The sequence below is a fragment of the Solea solea genome, chromosome 7, assembly GCF_958295425.1.
Source record: "Solea solea chromosome 7, fSolSol10.1, whole genome shotgun sequence".
NCBI classification, from domain to species: Eukaryota; Metazoa; Chordata; class Actinopteri; order Pleuronectiformes; family Soleidae; genus Solea; species Solea solea.
In genome coordinates, this window is record NC_081140.1 from 30,586,584 (window position 1) to 30,604,318 (window position 17,735).

The 17,735-nt window shown below is 43.8% G+C and overlaps 1 protein-coding gene across 2 annotated transcripts in view; it reads left to right on the forward strand.

Annotated features, from left to right (window-relative positions):
- epha4l (eph receptor A4, like) overlaps positions 1 to 17,735 on the forward strand; it is a 57,155-nt gene that overhangs the window by 23,805 nt on the left and 15,615 nt on the right. For both annotated transcript variants that reach the window (XM_058633581.1, XM_058633580.1), the window contains exons 5-8: positions 8,072 to 8,407; positions 14,611 to 14,735; positions 15,253 to 15,412; positions 16,788 to 16,899. In XM_058633581.1, coding sequence (XP_058489564.1) covers positions 8,072 to 8,407; positions 14,611 to 14,735; positions 15,253 to 15,412; positions 16,788 to 16,899 — 733 coding nt within the window. The remainder of the gene's footprint in view (positions 1 to 8,071; positions 8,408 to 14,610; positions 14,736 to 15,252; positions 15,413 to 16,787; positions 16,900 to 17,735) is intronic.

The following is a 17,735-nucleotide window of genomic DNA, read 5'->3' on the forward strand; positions in this document are numbered from 1 at the left end:
TAAGTACACCCACATGTGGCACTGGAACCCATGACATTCATACAGCTGTATTAGCAATGGTTTACAGTGACTTGTAAACACAGAGTCTTGTGTTTTGGCGCAGCCACCCACACTCGCATGCAACCTGAATTATCCCCTCTCACGCACAAAGCCCTGGCTGCTTTCATGCTGTGTTCCTCTGGAATTCTTGAGGTCCCTGACCTTGAATTTCAAACCCAAAAACTCCAAGTGACCGCTCGTACGAGTTGGGATTCCAAGATGACTGACTTTGTCGCCGCTGGCCGATCAGTAAATGTGAACAGTTTTCTGTCTAAAATAAATCACAGCATTTGACGAACACCTCAGTCACTTATGGCACATTTATACTAAAAAGTTCTACTCAACAACTAAAATGTGACATCAACAGACTGCCGGCCACTGATTGGTCAGAGAGCGTCGTCATGAGCGGGACGTCTGACTCAACTGTAGATCTGTTAAGAATCCAAATCTTTTTACACAGAAAACAACGGCTTTGCTCGTCACTAGTTTGTGCGTTTGTGTCGCGTATAAAACGACGTCACATGCAGTTTCATGCAGTCGCGCTATGAAGATCCCGCCAACGCTGAGGAGGTTCTACGAAGTGATGGAAAATGACGTGTCTGATACCAAACCAAGAAACGCTAGAACTGTTTCATTGAACACCAGGTTGTACTTAGTGAGTCATGAAGTGCTGAATCCCAGACTGAGCAACAGCAGAGGAGGGAGAGAACAATGAAGGACGACAAGTGGAGATAAGATGTTTACAGAGACAATGAAGATAGTGGGAAAAAAGCCGGAGACGGATGATATGCAAAGAATAAATCTGATGTTAAAAAGAGACAAAAAAGCTTCAGGAAAATTCAAACAGGAGCACATGGAGCTGAGGGAAGATGTTGAGCTGAATTTCTCAGGATGTGTGACTTTCCTCTCTCTGGATGTGAGTCAACCCCTGGTGACCGTGCTTGGTACTGACCTCAGGCCCTGACTCACAGTGACTGAGATAACAAACAATGGTTGGACACTCGGTACCGACTCATATCGTGGTTAAAATGACTGGATCACGGAAACAGAAAAGCGTAAAATCCACTAAAAAACCCAAGATTTCATATCAATGACAGCCTTTATGTTGATGTGTTTATTACATGTCTGTATACAGCTGGTTGTTTTTAAAATGGCTGGTGGTAAATGCAGCTGCACAAATATGTTATTCAAAGATTGGTTGTTTAAAACAGCGTTTCCCAAAGACTGGGTTGGGACCCACAGATGGTTGCGAGAGATTTTTTTTCAGTCCCCAAAACAAATTTGCAGAATTTTCCCAAACCTTTTGTTAAGATTTGCATCCATATTTTTAAATACAGTGCATGCAACGACATTGAAATGTCTTGAAAGCAAACATCTCATGTTCATGTTTGATATCAGCTGTTACAGTTATGATTGTAATTATTATTATTATTTGATTGTGATTTGGGTCACTATAGTTTGTCATCTTTAAAAAGTGGGTCCTCATATAGAAAGTTTGGGAAACACAGGTTTGAAATCAGTAGATACTCAACGTGAAATCCGTTCTGGTCGAGAACACACAGAGTGTGCGTCATGAAGCAATCTACACATGTGTTTCGGCCTGAGTGTCGATTAATCACTCACTCACTCACTCACTCACTCACTCACTCACTCCCCCCAAAAGTGAACTGTGAGAGCAGAAGCATGACTGAAGTCCCAGTAATTAGTGTCCCGTTGTTAAAGAGACTCTGCTCTGTTGTTAAATACACACGTGAGTTTAAATTGCATTTTGGCTCAGTCCTGGTATTGAAGTATTGTGTTGTTTTTCAACACTGACCATTAAACCTGACACAAACTTTATTCCCAGATACATTAAACAGCTGTTGTTAATCATACACACACACACAATACAGCTACGATGTGAAGAATTCTGTCATGATTCATTGATTAAAAAATAAATTAGCCTCTATTTTGATAATTAGTCAATAATTATTGCATGATTTTAATTTCATTAGGTCAAATATTTAGTTTAATTAATGTAAATACACTAATTTTTTTAAACTGTAAAATCTACATAACTGTTGCACATTTCCTGCTGTTGGAGGAAATATTTAAATGATATATTAAATATTCCCTTATTCCTGTAACTGAATGAGGTAAACATAAAAAAACATACAATATGGTTTAACTACAACCTTTTAATTTGTGCTTTTATAGTTGTTCTTCTTTAACGCAGGTTCCGCCTGATAATAATAATAATTCTCAGAGTTTTGAATGAAAATCCTCAGATGTTTAAACATAAGTCTCGTCTTGTATTAAGTTACAACCTCTAATTTAATGGAAGGGATTGGAGCTCATCCCCGTGGTCCCGTTAGTCACTGTGGCATCACCAGCAGCTGTCAAAGCTCATTACTCGCCTCGTTTTATTGGACCCTGCGCTGCCGTTTCTCCCACATTCCCAAACCTTCCTTCCTTGGTGAGGAAGTGAACGTTAGAGCCAGACTCTCTCTCAGCGAGCCCCGCCCCGCCTTGACCTATCACCCCGTCTGTCGTCTGCTGTTATCCTCCCCTCTGCCGTTCTTCTCACCCACATGTCAGAGCTGTGTAATTACAGCTGTCACTCATACATCCTTTCTTATTCACGTTTGGTTCTCAGTCTCTCCGTAGATGAGCAGATGAAGAGGGAGAAAAACTCTCGTCAAGTCATTTCCCTGTTTGACTTGTTCAGTATGAGGCTGGGAAACGTGTGTCTGTCCGTATGTGTGTGTGTGCGTGTGTGTACGTGCGTGTGTGCGTGTGTGTGTGTGTGTACGTGCGTGTGTGCGTGTGTGTGTGTGTGTGCGTGTGCAGGTAATTGAAAATGCTTTTCCTCTCCTCTCGTAGCTCGAGGTCTGACGACGTAAGAGGATGATTAAAAGTGCATGTTGTGTAATTCTGTCATGATGCGACTGCTTGTGTGCAGGTTCTATTCTTCTCATATTCTTGTGACTGTCCTCTTGATGCTGCTTTAACATTTGATCCAAAACTTCACACACACACACGCACACACACGCACACACACACACACACACCTGGTGACCGGAGAAGTTGAATCATGCTATGGAACGCTATCAACAGCAAAAACATGCCATGGTCACATGATCACTGCAGACAATCCAAGTCACATGACAGATCATGAAAGTAAACATATCAATAAATATAAATAATAAACAACCAAACCTCTCTCTCTATATTAAGACATTTAAAAACAGATTTTTCACAGTGACATTTATGCGTCCTGGCTTGTTGCCTCCAGTGGTTTTAATGTTACTTGAGTTGTTGTGACGTTTATTATATATACTTGTCACACCTCCTGAGACACATACACAACAGTGACATCATTAACGCTCATAGTGCACTGTATAAGTTTACATGTTATATTGCATTTGACAGCAGGCACATCACAGAGTAAAAGTAGTTGAAGTATTTAAAGGAGATAAAATACTATAAATACTATACTATAGCAGCTCTGACATGTACTCAAGTACAACGTTAGAATCAAAATGATCCAGAATACAATACATCTTTTGAATGAAAAGAAAATGTCTCTGTATTGTTTAGTGTATTATTTTCTTGTTGAGTGGGTTAGGGTTGAAATCAGGCAGCGTGCAGAGACCATAATAAAACTATAGGATCATTTCCCTTACATGCATTACAATAAAAAAGCCTGTTTTTGTGAATGTAAGTAAAATAAAACGTTGGCAGTTAAAAACAAGAACTCTAGCCTGAAAATCCCCGTAAAACTGCGGTGCGGACCTTTTAAATACAAACTAATGTCTCTTAGTTTTATGTTAAGACACAGTAAAGTAAGACAAACACACAGAAGCTTCACTGCTGCAGCTCTGTTTTAAGTCAAGTGTCAGACTACAGCAGAAGTGTATGTACTTCCCACCTTATGGTGAGTAATAAAACCCGGCAGTAATAAGGACCAGTGACAGACGCCCGCGGGAGCCGGACTGCACTGCGTTCACCGTGTCAGGACGGGTGTTCTCCATTTTGGGGTTTCTGTTGCCACTTGATGTGTTTGTCAGATTTTTGCCCAATTTTCTTTGTGGTGGTTTGGTAGAGGAAGGAGGGAGGGAAGGAGGGAGGGAAGGAGGGAGGGAGGGAGTGAGGAATGAGCACAGAGTGGGGAGGGATCCAGAGGGAGAGGCTGAATGAATCCCAGCCGGATGGTAATAGCGAGGTCGGCTCTCCGGCCAACGTTGCCTGCTCACTGCCTCGGTGCGGCACAACACTCAGCCAACAATTACTGATGGAAAGAGGCAGAAAGAGAGAGGGATGAAAGGAGGGGAAACGGGAAATGGAGGCATGCAGAGGCAGGAAAAAATGTAGAATGTGAAGTGAAGTAAATTGAGAAAGACCAATTAAAGAAGGGAGGGTGGAGGTGGAGGTGAAGGCGTGACAGGAATGAAAAAGAAAAAGGTCTCAGAGCAAATATCACGGCCATGAACAAATGGAAAAACAGACGACTATTTCTGACTTTCCCTCTGGATTCCACTCACTCACTCACTCACTCACTCACTCACTTCAGGATGCATTGAGCTGAAGTCTTATGAAGGTTTCTTTTCTTTTGCGCTCCTTCCTCGTCGTAGCGTTCTGTCTCTCCGAGGATTAATTATGGAGTGTCAGTCACAGCCGACGACTCTCCCACGCTCCCGTGCTCCCACTGGAGAGCGACAGGTACAGCCACAGTTAGCCAGTGAGTGTGTGAGTGTGTGTGGAATGTGTTAAACACTTCATACACACACACAACTATTGTTAGACGTGATTCTACAAACACACACGCCGACGCCGGCATTTAAAGCTGCAATAGACAAGTTTCGTTTTAAACTGCAACTATGTAACTATGTAACTATGTAACTATGGTAACAACCACACCAGTCTATTGTCTGTGTCCATGTTACCATCTCGTGTTGAAGCGTGCATTAGCCTGCATTCACTTCCTGATTAGATGTCATTGGTCACTGTCTGCGACCTGATTTGGATTTTAAATAATGTTACGTTCACAGTATTTATTTTATTTTCATTTTGTTTTATGAATCTTTGTTAGAAAACATTTAGTTTCAGGTGTTTTAGTGCTTTATTGTTTTTTTAAAGCAGTGGGTTTAGTTTAGTTTGGGATTATTTCCTGCTGTTATTTATATTTGTTAATAATAATTGTGATGATAAGAATCTGTTATTCACCACAGTTTGTTTCTACTGTATCGTCATGACAGCTGTCTGTTACGTCTTTGAGCTAACAGTCTGCTGGTTTCATAGTTGACAAATGAATGAGTGAATTTCCCAGATATTTGACAGAAAGGCAGGAGCACGCACACACACGCACACACACACACACACACTGACAGGGACATTGAAGTCACCTTTTCCTCTGTGCGATGGCTCGGAGGGCAGTGGAGGTTATAGTTGAACTTAGCACGCTGACAGTTGTGAGTGATGGTTTGTGCCTTATTTTAGAAACCCCATCTGTAACTTGTCGCCCACATCTGAGAAGCAAAGGAAGGGAACGAGGTGCAGGAGAGAGGAGAGAAGAGAAAGTGGAGAAACTAGGGGAAGAAAGTGCTTTATCACCATTTTTAATGAGAATTTATTAATAGGATTTGATTGGAGTGGTTGGTGAGAAAAGGCTGAGCGACACAGAATGTTCTGCATCCTTTTATCTCACCGTCTGCATCTTGGAACGTAGAGCAGTGGTTTCTCAGCGGGGGTCTCGGAACCTCTGTGGGTCCAAACTCATATCCTGGGGTCCATGAAATAATTATATATAAAATAATGAAATATAATTTTATATTTAGATGTAAAAAGTTGATGCATGAGGCAGAACAAAGGAAACATTCAGACCTCTGGATGCTGTCATGACAAAAGAAGGTGAAGCCGCACGTACAGATGGTGCGACAGCGAGTGAAAGGCTGAAATCTGTTCAGCAGAAGTTTATTGCAACAGACTGTGTCCTGCAGGCGCTCCGGTCCAGAAACATGGAACCAGGTGAAGCACAGGGCAAGACTTACTGAGGGTCTGAGCGACACATGTCAGAACCAAACACCACATGTGGAGTACAGTTGCAGTAAGTTATAATAATCATATGTTAAATTGCTGTTAGGTCCATGAAAGCCAAGGTTTTTATTACTGTGAACTACAGTATGTTGTGTTCCATATCAAAACAAACACTTGTTGTGATACGATGGAATGACAGGTCCTTGATATGCAGTAGCTTTGTGTAAAAATGTTAAAAATGTGACTGACAAAGGCACACCCACGCGTCACAGAAACTTATTCCCACAAGGCTGGAGATTTTTATCTGAGTCTGGATGACGCGCACCACCACAACCAAAATATTACTTCAAATGGTAAAACCTAAATAGAGTAAGTTAATTCAAACTAAAGTAACTAAGTTGTCTTCATATAACAATAGAAGACACGAGATAAACGTTGTTTTTCTTTGTTTAATGCAAACCAGGGGGTCCCTGACAGTGCTGAACAAATGATTGTTTTCAAATTTAAATCACTATTCAAATAAAGAGCTAATTATTAAGCTCTACTCCAACATGTTGTATACAGTTAATATCTGTGTTTAAGTGATCCATGACTCAAAAAGTTATATTGCATATCAAATCACAATTGAAGCATCTGTCCCAACAGTCGTAATGTGATCCCAAAATCACTCAGCCTTAGTCCCTGACCCACGTTAGAACCCTGACCTGGAGGTCAGTTCCAGTCAGAGACAATCGTCCTGACCTCACATCATCCATTCCTGCCCCCTCCCTTACTTCCTCACTCCATCCATCCATCCAGACCTTGGATGGCTTCTACAGCCTGGGTGAACAGTGACAGTGTTTGTCTTCGTCCATATACATAATGAGCATCTAGTCCACAGGTAAACCTGAAGTGGACTCATTCTTGCTCGTGTGCACACGATGCTCCACTCGTCCTCTCTGCTGCTGCTGCTGCTGCTGCTGCTGCTGCTGCTGCTGCTCTTCTCCGTCTCTGTGAAATCACTCATTGTCACTGTGCTCCTCCAAAAATAATACTGATAATTAATTTCCGTTGTGAAATGAATCGTGTGTGGACCGACTCGCTTTCATATTTCACCCTGCATCGATCCCCCAGCTCGCTCGCATGCGCTTCATTAGTCAGAGACAGAGACAGAGACAGAGAGAGAGGGATGGTGGGAGAGTTAAGTCAATTACCGCTGTTGTGTTTGAAAGCATTGCAAAACAACACATTCATTACAATGGAGCTGACACACAAAGTGGGATTGATGAGGCGCAGAGTTTGTGTCACAGAACTGCAGCTCAGCTTTTTACATCACAGTAGAATCTTCACAGGGTCCAGAGCAACACAAGTTATAGAGTGTGTGTGTGTGTGTGTGTGTGTGTGTGTGTGTGTGTTTGTGTGTGTCATAAAGGCTCGCTGTTAGTCGTCTCTCTGCCAACCTCCAGCTGATTCCACATACATGTGTGAATGGGAAAGAAAATCTGTCGGCCTATTGGATTTCAGCTAACGTGCTGGATTATCTGCAGTGAAACTGGACCCTCCCTTGCTATAATGGACAGGACATTAAAAAGGAATTTGAGAAGTCTCAGGTCCCAACCATGAGACGACACACTCAATTATAGTTTAGTTTATACATATATATATATATATATATATATATATAACCACTCAGTCAACTAATATGTTTTTTTTTTCTCTCCATCTCACAAAATACCAAAGTTTCGTCAACATAAATGATAGGGGGGCAGCCCAGACACGTGTAGGTCTGGGGTTCCTCTGAGCAAGGTACCCAATCCCTCTGGCTCTCCATTGACCGGGTTTAAAATTTGGACACTCTAACTTGACCTCAGTGGCGGTACTCGTGGTGCAGGTCCCAATCCTGGATAAATGGGAGGGTTGCATCAGGAAAAGCAGCTGAAAAAATCCCTGTAAAATCAAATATGTGGATCAGTGAAAACGCTGGTCATGAGCTGAGGCTTCGAACATCAACTCTTTCTTCTGTCTTCCTCTGCTCTAGGTCCTCCATCTGCGCCCATCCATCTCATCTCCAATGTGAACGAGACTTCTGTAAATCTGGAGTGGAGCCCGCCCCGGAGCTCGGGAGGACGCCAGGACCTGACATACAATGTGGTCTGCAAGCGCTGCGGTCCTGACGGCCGGCGCTGTCAGCCCTGCGGCAACGGCATCCACTTCAGCCCCCAGCAGCTGAGCCTGAAGGGAACCAGGGTGTCCATCAACGAGCTGCAAGCCCACACCAACTACACCTTTGAGGTGTGGGCGGTGAACGGAGTCTCGCCTCAGAGTCCCGGGCCGGAGCAGGCTGTGTCGGTGACCGTCACCACCAACCAGGCTGGTAAGACATTCAGACATGAAGGCTTTACTTCAACAGTTTATGGATGTTTGCTTCCTGCAAGTTCACCGATATTTAAGGACGTTAAAGATACAGATCAGTGTCATCATCATCATGAGTTACTGACACTGTGTGTGTGTGTGTGTGCCCCTGCACCGAGAACCAGGGAAACCAAGGAACACAAGGAGAAACAGATGTTAACCACTCACTGTAACAGAAGGTTCACCTGATAAAACGACATCTTAACTGTATGTCCACTGCTTTATATTAGAGGGAAACTCTCCACAGAGAACAACGTTTGTGTGTTTGTGTTAAAGTCACACAAAACACATCTGAATTAACTGATGGAAGCAGCAGCAGATAAACAACTCAAAAGTTACACAGAGACACAAACTGCAGTTTGGATACTGTACACTCAAGCATTCACCGATTGAATTCATTGATCCTCTTGTTAATCTGCTATAATCTATGACCTGTGACCTGTTTACAGTGATGGCCACTGCAGCAGAGTATTGTTGAGATGTTAATTACAGTCATTTTCATGACTTCTACTTATTCCATCACTCCCCACAACAGAGCTTTCACACCGTTTGGAGACAGTTGTGTTGAGTAATGTTTGTCATAAATGATACATTTCTGTGTGTTAATGCACTTTACAGACTAATGACAAGGAAAGTAATGAATTTGCATTTGCTCCCTTGTCTTTCCCCCTCCTCTGTTTCATGAATTATTCATGTATCGATGCACGTCGTCAGATTTGATCACTCAGTTTGCTAAATGTAGGGCATCTCCAGGGGTTGGCTTTGCTTCTGGACTCTTATGTGCATATGAACAACAACATGAAGTGTGCTGCAGAAGCTCTTTAGCTGTGTTTGATGCAGAGCATAAGTTTGTTGTAAGTTGAAGTCGTTTTTTGGGGGCAATCTTCGTGTCAAAACATGTTTATTAAAGCTGTGAATAATTTGGGTGAAGGCTGGATGATTACTGAAGGAGGGATGATGGATTCTCTGCAGTGGGAAATGATTTTCTGCAATATTTCACTTGAGTTTTTGCATAATTAGGCATGAGAAGCCCAGACTGAAGATAGGGGCAAGGCGCTATATTTAGCTCAGAAGCTAATGAATGAGCTGAGTTGTATTGATCTGTGGAGGCTTCATTACTAATGCTGCTGGATGGTGTGTGTTTGTATACGTGTATGCGTGTAATTCTTCTGCTAAAATACACCCATGAATCCAGCGTCTCCTCGTGAGCTGGGGAAGAGCTTCTCCAGCCTGGGGTTGCGTTCAAAGCCTCCTGTTGTTTTGTCATTTAGCCATTTTGTAACTGGTTGTTGTGCAAATGGATTTTATGACCCTGGCCCTTTCTCTTCGTCCCTCCCTCTTCTCCTCCACTTATAGCCGATCATTACCTTAGCCTTCTTTATTGCCCTGCTCTTGGGTGGTAAGCTAAGTGCCCCTTTGTGTCGCCTTTTTTATCACTAATTTCCATCCCTGGGAAAAGCGAATATCTTGAATAGGGCTTGGACTGGAAATGTAAGGACACAGTGGCTTGATTTATTAGCTGGGGTCAGGAAGATAGAGATGAATGGATGTGCTGCCTTTTGGAGAGCAGCTAGTGCTGCCAGAGCGCCATGTGTGGGAGCTTCACCCATTAAAGGCTCGTAAGAACATCTTAGAAGCAGATATCCCACTATATTACTACGATATAAGTCATAATCCAGGATTTTTCAAATGTGGCTGTTTGAGATTCTGACACATATGAGGCTTTTTTTTGCTTTTCCATTAGGAAAGAGAAGCACCAGGTACCAGGTACTATACCTGGTACCTGGTGCTTCTTTGGTACCTGCTCCGGCCACTGACTGAGTTATGAGAGTGACATTTAACACAAGAATCAATGCCATCAAGAGCATTACAGTGAGCATGCATGGATGCTGTCCACAAAAATATACCGTGGTCTGTGGACAACGTGCAGACACAGACACAAACTGAGCTACAGACACACCTCAATGTTTCCCACCATTTTATGTTCATACCTTTCACACAGGGTAAACATTGTTGGGGCAGTTGACAGGGATAAGGTTCCAATCCTGCTTTCTGTGTGGAGTTTGCATGTTCTCCTCATGTGTTCTCTTCGGGTTCATCTCTGTATGTGATGGACTGGCGACCTGGGATTGGCCGAATCATCTTCTGGGTCTGGTGACAGTGACACACACACACACAGACACACACACACTATAAAACATGCAGCAAACAATGATGAGACGCAACGGAAACATCGTCTATATCTTAGTCAGCAGATTAGCCTAAAGCAACCTCGTGTGTGTGTGTGTGTGTGTGTGTGTGTGTGTGTGTTTGCACATGTGCACAACTGAGTGCAAGTGAGAGAATATGTTACACTAAATATTTTCACGCTCATGGACAAAGACATTTCCCCCACATTTCAAACAATGTGTCTTCCATGAGTGTGTGTGTGTGTGTGTGTGTGTGTGTGAATAACTCCAGACTGATTGGATTTCTTACGGCTAATGCTCAGCGGGGGCTTTGCAGGATCTGGTTACAGCCGCTGGTAATCCAGCCAGTCATCTGCGGCTGTCCTTCTCTCGCTGTGTCGCCTCCCCCTTATCCAGACACCGTGGATTACACGTTTATTAGGATGGATTTATTAGGATTTATAAATGATGTGGAAAGACAGCGCCGCTGCTGCCGTCCTATACAAGTTCACATTTCAGCTACAGAGGGAGAAGTGAGTTGGGAGGGAGGACTTATGGAAGCTTTACGTGATCAGACAGTGGATAAATGTCCCAAAAAATAATAAGACATGATATGTTGTTGATTGTGTGTACACGTGTGTGTGTGTGTGTGTGTGTGTGTGTGTGTGTACAATGAGTTCAGATTCCACATCTCGCTCCATGAACAATTCCACTGTCATAAATCAGCGTGAGTGTAACCCTCTCACCCTAGAGGGAGGGGGTGAGAGGCGGGACGGCGAGGCTTTGAACTGACCCCTGACTGTAAATGGATGTTTTTTCCCCTTTCCACTTTGCATGTGTGTGTGTGTGTGTGAGTGAAAGGTGTTTATGTCTCCATACAAAATACTTGGCAGGCTGAGGTGACTGAAAGTGCACGTGTGTGTGTGTGCACGTGTGGGCGTGTCTGTCAGCACACGTGTGTGTGAGTGACCGGACAGACGTGCATGTGGTAAAGGAAGGGGAGGCTGTTGCGTCTCATATGCAGGGAGCCATTTTCTCGGCCGCCTCTTTGGTTATTTCTCTCCCTCAGCGGCAGCGAAATTGAGCGATTCCAATCTGGCAACCACATGTGAGCCCCGCCCCCCCCTTCCCCCTTGTCTCTTTTAATGTCAAGACTGTAATCGACTGCATATTCTCTCAACTGCTTGCACCGACCACAGCCGCTCCTCGAAGCACAAAGTATTTGTGACAAACAAAGACAAACCCTTCACTCTGTTTTTGTTCCTTATTGTAATGTCATTGTATTGAATACATAAGTGTTTAATCCATGCCTATCATACGTAAAGTTAAACAACATTTACAAAGAAATATTGAAAAACTAAACTACTGCAGCGATCAGCTGTTACTCCACCAGTGCTTCAGCTGATTTTGACAGAAAATAATGTGTAAATTCCACCTATAATGAATGTGTATTTAACTCTGAAAGACATCAGCAGTTGTTTTTTTTAATTTTTAAGTTTTTCCTGCATGGATTCATAATTGTACAAGAGAGAATTAGGATGCATCAGTTTTGTAGGCAGTGTAATTGCAGTGTCCTGTCTGTGTGAGATAATGTGACTCGCTGAATTATTATTTTTGTTTATTATGTCATCAGGTCTCTCAGGTGATGCCGCGTTTGTGTGTCTGTGAAGACATTTTTATGGACGGCACATTTCTAAAATAGCGTCTTAATATTCATTGCGTTTAAAACTTGCTATTCCACCAGCATTCTCAACACATTCAGGAGGCAAGAAATTACAGATGGACTCCATCATTTTTAATGTATCTAGTGATAAATGTCAGCTCGTGTTGCTTCTGCATGGTCTGCAGAACTCACATGTCAGATTTAGTCTTCATGCAGACAGTTTCCTTCTATTATAAATATTGTATGTACATCATTTCAGTTTGTTGGTAAAGACTAATTGACCTTTAACGAGCCATGAAACATGGCCGACCTTGACAGACGACATACTCAGTGTCTGCTCTGCCGTCTCACACAGTGAACCTCAGGAGGAGCCTCTGAGAGAATCACTCATCTTTATCCTCACTTGAGTCGAGGGCAAAATAAAAACGCAACAAGAGGAGGGGAATGCGATTAAAGTGCCATATCTGTCATGTTTGTCGGAAAGATTGATGGGAGGATTGCCGTAGGGGAATGAAGCCCTGTGACCCCTCAGGGGTTTTCTTTCTGAGCCGGAGCGTTCCTGCTCAGCCCCAGGAGGGCCTTCAAATTGGCTCTGGCTGCTGGGTATGATTGATCGCAGGGATACAAATGGCTGCCATCTAATTGTTTAACAGAGGTGCAACACATTAGGCCAACAGGATGACACAAGCTTGGGTTAATCTGTTTACCAAGAGATGTCTGCAATCCCATCCCTCTCTATCTCCATCTCAGCCCACACCAGTCAGCCCCTGCGTCCGGCTGCCTCCTCACTGTCTCTGAAACTCGACCCGTGGCTCCTGGTTGAATTCCAGATCTGTTTGAACTCAATCTGCAGCTAAAAGCACGGTTTTGTTAGCGTTAGCTCGGAGGCTAGGCTCCCTGGAGCCCCCGGTCAAAGTGATGAGAATGTATATAATGTCATAGATAATCCGATCATAATCGGTGGACCGCAAAGGCCTCATTAATCATCCCGCTTGTAATTTTTTAAAAGGCAGATGGTCTGAAATGAGTAAGGTTACAGTATCTGTGGGTCCCAGAGGTCAAGAACTTGTAAGACCAGATGTCGAGATGAAATTCTGCCTGGGCTTCTCTGGAATTCTCTTATTTTTCATTTATGTGGAGTCAAGTTGTTTCATTTCTGACTTTAGACTAAAAGCCCTGAAAAGCCCTGAAGCCACGTTTATACTAATAATCCAGTAAGACATGTTGTGCTAGTTGAAGCTAAGCAGCCGTAATTCACTCTCAATCTGAACTCGATTCAAAGTGTGAAATATTTATAACACCACCTGTGATTATGCTACGCTGGGGCTCGGGCTAGCCTTTGTCGCTAACAATGCTCTCTGTGGTATTTGGTGCACACAGACAGCATAGCAACCTGTCTCTGGTCATTGAAGGAACAACCCTGACACAACCTTCATGGAATGCACCGTTAATAAAAAGCAAGAAGAGAAAAAGAGAAATACGTCATTTGAATGCTCGTTCCGTCTTTATTGAAGCTCCACGTGTGCAGAATGTGTGTGTGTGTGTGTGTGTGTGTGTGTGTGTGTGTGTTTGTTATAATTCCACCTGAGCCCATTTATCTTCTTGACTGTTGAAAAACTCAATCTGTACACGAGTGTCTTTGTGTTTCCGTGTCTCTCTCTCCTGCGTGGACGGATGATTTTCTCTGGTCACACAGACCGTGCAGATAAAGGCCTGATTTGTGCAGCTGTGACACTCGGGTGGGAGAGGACGAGTACGATCCATTATCTGCGCTTTAACCTTCACATGTTACGAGCGTCTGAATGCAGATAGCACACGGCTGCTTGAAATATGGCCTCATTATCAGCCGAGGCAGAAAGGAGCTGAGATAAGATCGCCCACTGGAGCTTTAATGAAAACCAATTGATTTGCTCCCTAGAAGACATAAAGAGGAAAGGCAATGAGATCATTGTGAGCTGTTTGGGGTTCTGCAGGGCGACCCGGGAATTTACACAATTTGAAGTTATTTTGTGAGCTTGTAGGGAAATTGGCTGAGATCCTAGCATCAGCCAAAAGGAAACTGGTAGAGTTTTATGGACACCAACTATTACTTGAGGAATAATAGACCAAAAGAGTATTAGTACTGCTGTGTATTCACACAGCTTTGTAACGCCTCAGCCTTCAAATGGAAGCCAAGTTCAGAAACAACTGGAAGTGGTTGTCTTGTGGCCTGGCTCACTGTTCGAGTGTCTCAGCAGGAGAATAAGAGAGCGCAACACAAAACAGACTGAGTGTCTCCACTGTGGAAACAACAACTGACTTCAACTCTGTGCTCTATGTTCTGTCTCTCACCAGCTCCATCTCCAGTGACTTCCATCCAGGCAAAGGACATCACAAGACACACCATCTCACTGGCCTGGCATCCACCAGACAGAGCCAATGGGGTGATCTTAGAGTATGAAGTCAAGTACTATGAGAAGGTGAGTGGGCAACATCCACACTACTGTCATTCATCAATAAGAAAGGATTCTGCATTTCACTCCTGTATAACAAGTCATCTGCGTTGGCATGGCTTCCATGTACACCAAAACTCAGGTGTTACAGTGACTCCACCCCTGAGTTCATCGCGTTCCAGTTGAGAAGTCGGGAAAAAAAAACATGGATGCAAACATATCTCGTGTGTCGGTAGATTTTATAGCTATACTAGTTTATAACAATGGTAAACATGCTATTTAGTACACAAACAGCTTAGCAACATGTGACAACACTGTGTGTACAACTGATTCCATTGGAATCCAATGTGAGGGTTCATGGGGTTTAGGAAGTTTCCGAGGAGGAAAACTGAGGAAGGAAAGCCCTTTGACTTCAAATGGAACACTGAAGACTTATATCATGTGACCAATCATGTGCATGCAAGCGTTAAAGGAATACTTCACCGATACTAGAATAGTAAAAGTTGCACTAACAAGAAACAACAATGTTGTCTTTCGTCCTCAGGATCAAAATGAAAGAAGCTACCGGATCATAAAAACATCATCGAGGAACACTGAAATCAAGGGCCTCACCCCTCTCACCTCCTATGTGTTCCATGTGCGGGCTCGCACCGCAGCAGGCTACGGGGAATTCAGCGGTCCATTTGAGTTCATGACCAACTCTGGTGAGCTCAGCCTCGATGCCGCGACTCTGCTTGTCTTAATGACATGAATGCAGGAGCAGAGAGCGGCTCAGAGCCAGATATATCACGCCTCCCTCTGCAATGATAGCATCTTTTATAAGTCCGTCCCTTTCATTGTGAAGTCATTCATCAGCATAGCTGTCAACTAGAAAAGATAAATGATATTGTGCTCCAGCACCTGACTGGCAACTTGAGTAGCTTCCATTATTCAACATGCAATGAGTCTCAGTGAATGTGCCAGCTAAGTTCCCACATTATGGGTTTTTGAAGAATAATACTGTTTTTGACATTTTCCATTGGAAGGTGCTGAGAGCTACTTTTTTTTGCTTCTCGTCAACTTAAATGTGAGCACTTTGAAGCCGAGAAGGAAGTATTTACGGTTTCCAGCAGACGCTGAGACAAAGTGAAAGCCCAAGAAAACAACTTTAGCAGCATTTACATGGGTGGACTGTGATCACCACTTTAAATGAGCCCATTAAACTCCACTGACCTCCCAGTGGGTCAGTCATAAAGACTCTCTCATAGTGCCACCAAGAATTTGACTAAACTCACAGACGCTTATTTCAAAATGTAGTGGAGATCCAAAGGTTTTTTGATTTTTGATTTAGAGGGTTATGATTAGATTATTACATGATGGCTAAGATGTATTACGTGTCGGACTCTTGATTTATCTGCATCTATTCAGAATCATTCAAGAGATGAGGGTCAGTGAAGGTTCTCAGTCACGCAGGTCAAGAGGTCCTGCTTTAGATGTTTCACCTCTCATACATGAGGCTTCTTCTGGTCTGAACTGTCCTCAAAATGAAGGGAGGTGAAACATCTTCAGCAGAACTCAAGCAAGTCCATTTGCCTGTATCTGCCCTCGTGAAGGACAAGAGAGAACAAACAGGAACACACTTGGAAATGACCAAACTCTGCTAAGACGACACAGTTTCTCACAGTGTCAGTGAAACACCCTGATTCTGGATCTGTGTCTGCATGGACCACCACCAAAATCTTATTATTCCTTCTTCCATGACTCATAGCCTCCATCTGCAGAGGATTTCAACCAAATCTACCCTGTACTTTTTCAGCTATGCTGCTCTAAACCTGGCAGACAGTCAGGCAGACAGAGACAGACAGGCAGACAGACAGAGACAGACACACTGCCACTGTTAGCCCAGGTGTCCTCTTTGTAATGTAAATAGAGACAGTGGTGCATGATAATGACACGGTCAAACTCACATTCTAATAAGCAACCTTTGTCTCTCAGGGACCTGCAACACAGTCAAGGAGGATTATAAACCAGATTAAATATGTTAGTGTTTGTCTCAGGGATGATTTCATGATGATCATCATTTCCTGTCTTCCTCCACAGTTCCAGCTCCTATCATTGGTGACGGGGCCAACTCCACAGTGCTGCTGGTGTCAGTGGTGGGCAGTGTCGTCCTCCTCATCATCCTCATCAGTGCTTTCGTCATCAGCCGAAGGTGAGCTTCATCCGTCTCACTCTCCCTCTGTCCCTTCTGCTTTCTGTCTCTTCCTCTGTCCCTTCTGCTTTCTGTCTCTCCCTCTGTCCCTTCTGCTTTCTGTCTCTCCCTCGTTCCCTTCTGCTTTCTGTCTCTCCCTCTGTCCATTCTGATTTCTGTCTCTCCCTCTGTCCCTTCTGCATTCTGTCTCTCCCTCTGTCCCTTCTGCATTCTGTCTCTCCCTCTGTCCCTTCTGCTTTCTGTCTCTCCCTCTGTCCCTTCTGCATTCTGTCTCTCCCTCTGTCCCTTCTGCATTCTGTCTCTCCCTCTGTCCCTTCTGCTTTCTGTCTCTCCCTCTGTCCCTTCTGCTTTCTGTCTCTCCCTCGTTCCCTTCTGCTTTCTGTCTCTCCCTCTGTCCATTCTGATTTCTGTCTCTCCCTCTGTCCCTTCTGCATTCTGTCTCTCCCTCTGTCCCTTCTGCATTCTGTCTCTCCCTCTGTCCCTTCTGCTTTCTGTCTCTCCCTCTGTCCCTTCTGCATTCTGTCTCTCCCTCTGTCCCTTCTGCATTCTGTCTCTCCCTCTGTCCCTTCTGCTTTCTGTCTCTCCCTCTGTCCCTTCTGCTTTCTGTCTCTCCCTCGTTCCCTTCTGCTTTCTGTCTCTCCCTCTGTCCATTCTGATTTCTGTCTCTCCCTCTGTCCCTTCTGCATTCTGTCTCTCCCTCTGTCCCTTCTGCATTCTGTCTCTCCCTCTGTCCCTTCTGCTTTCTGTCTCTCCCTCTGTCCCTTCTGCATTCTGTCTCTCCCTCTGTCCCTTCTGCATTCTGTCTCTCCCTCTGTCCCTCCTGCTTTCTGTCTCTC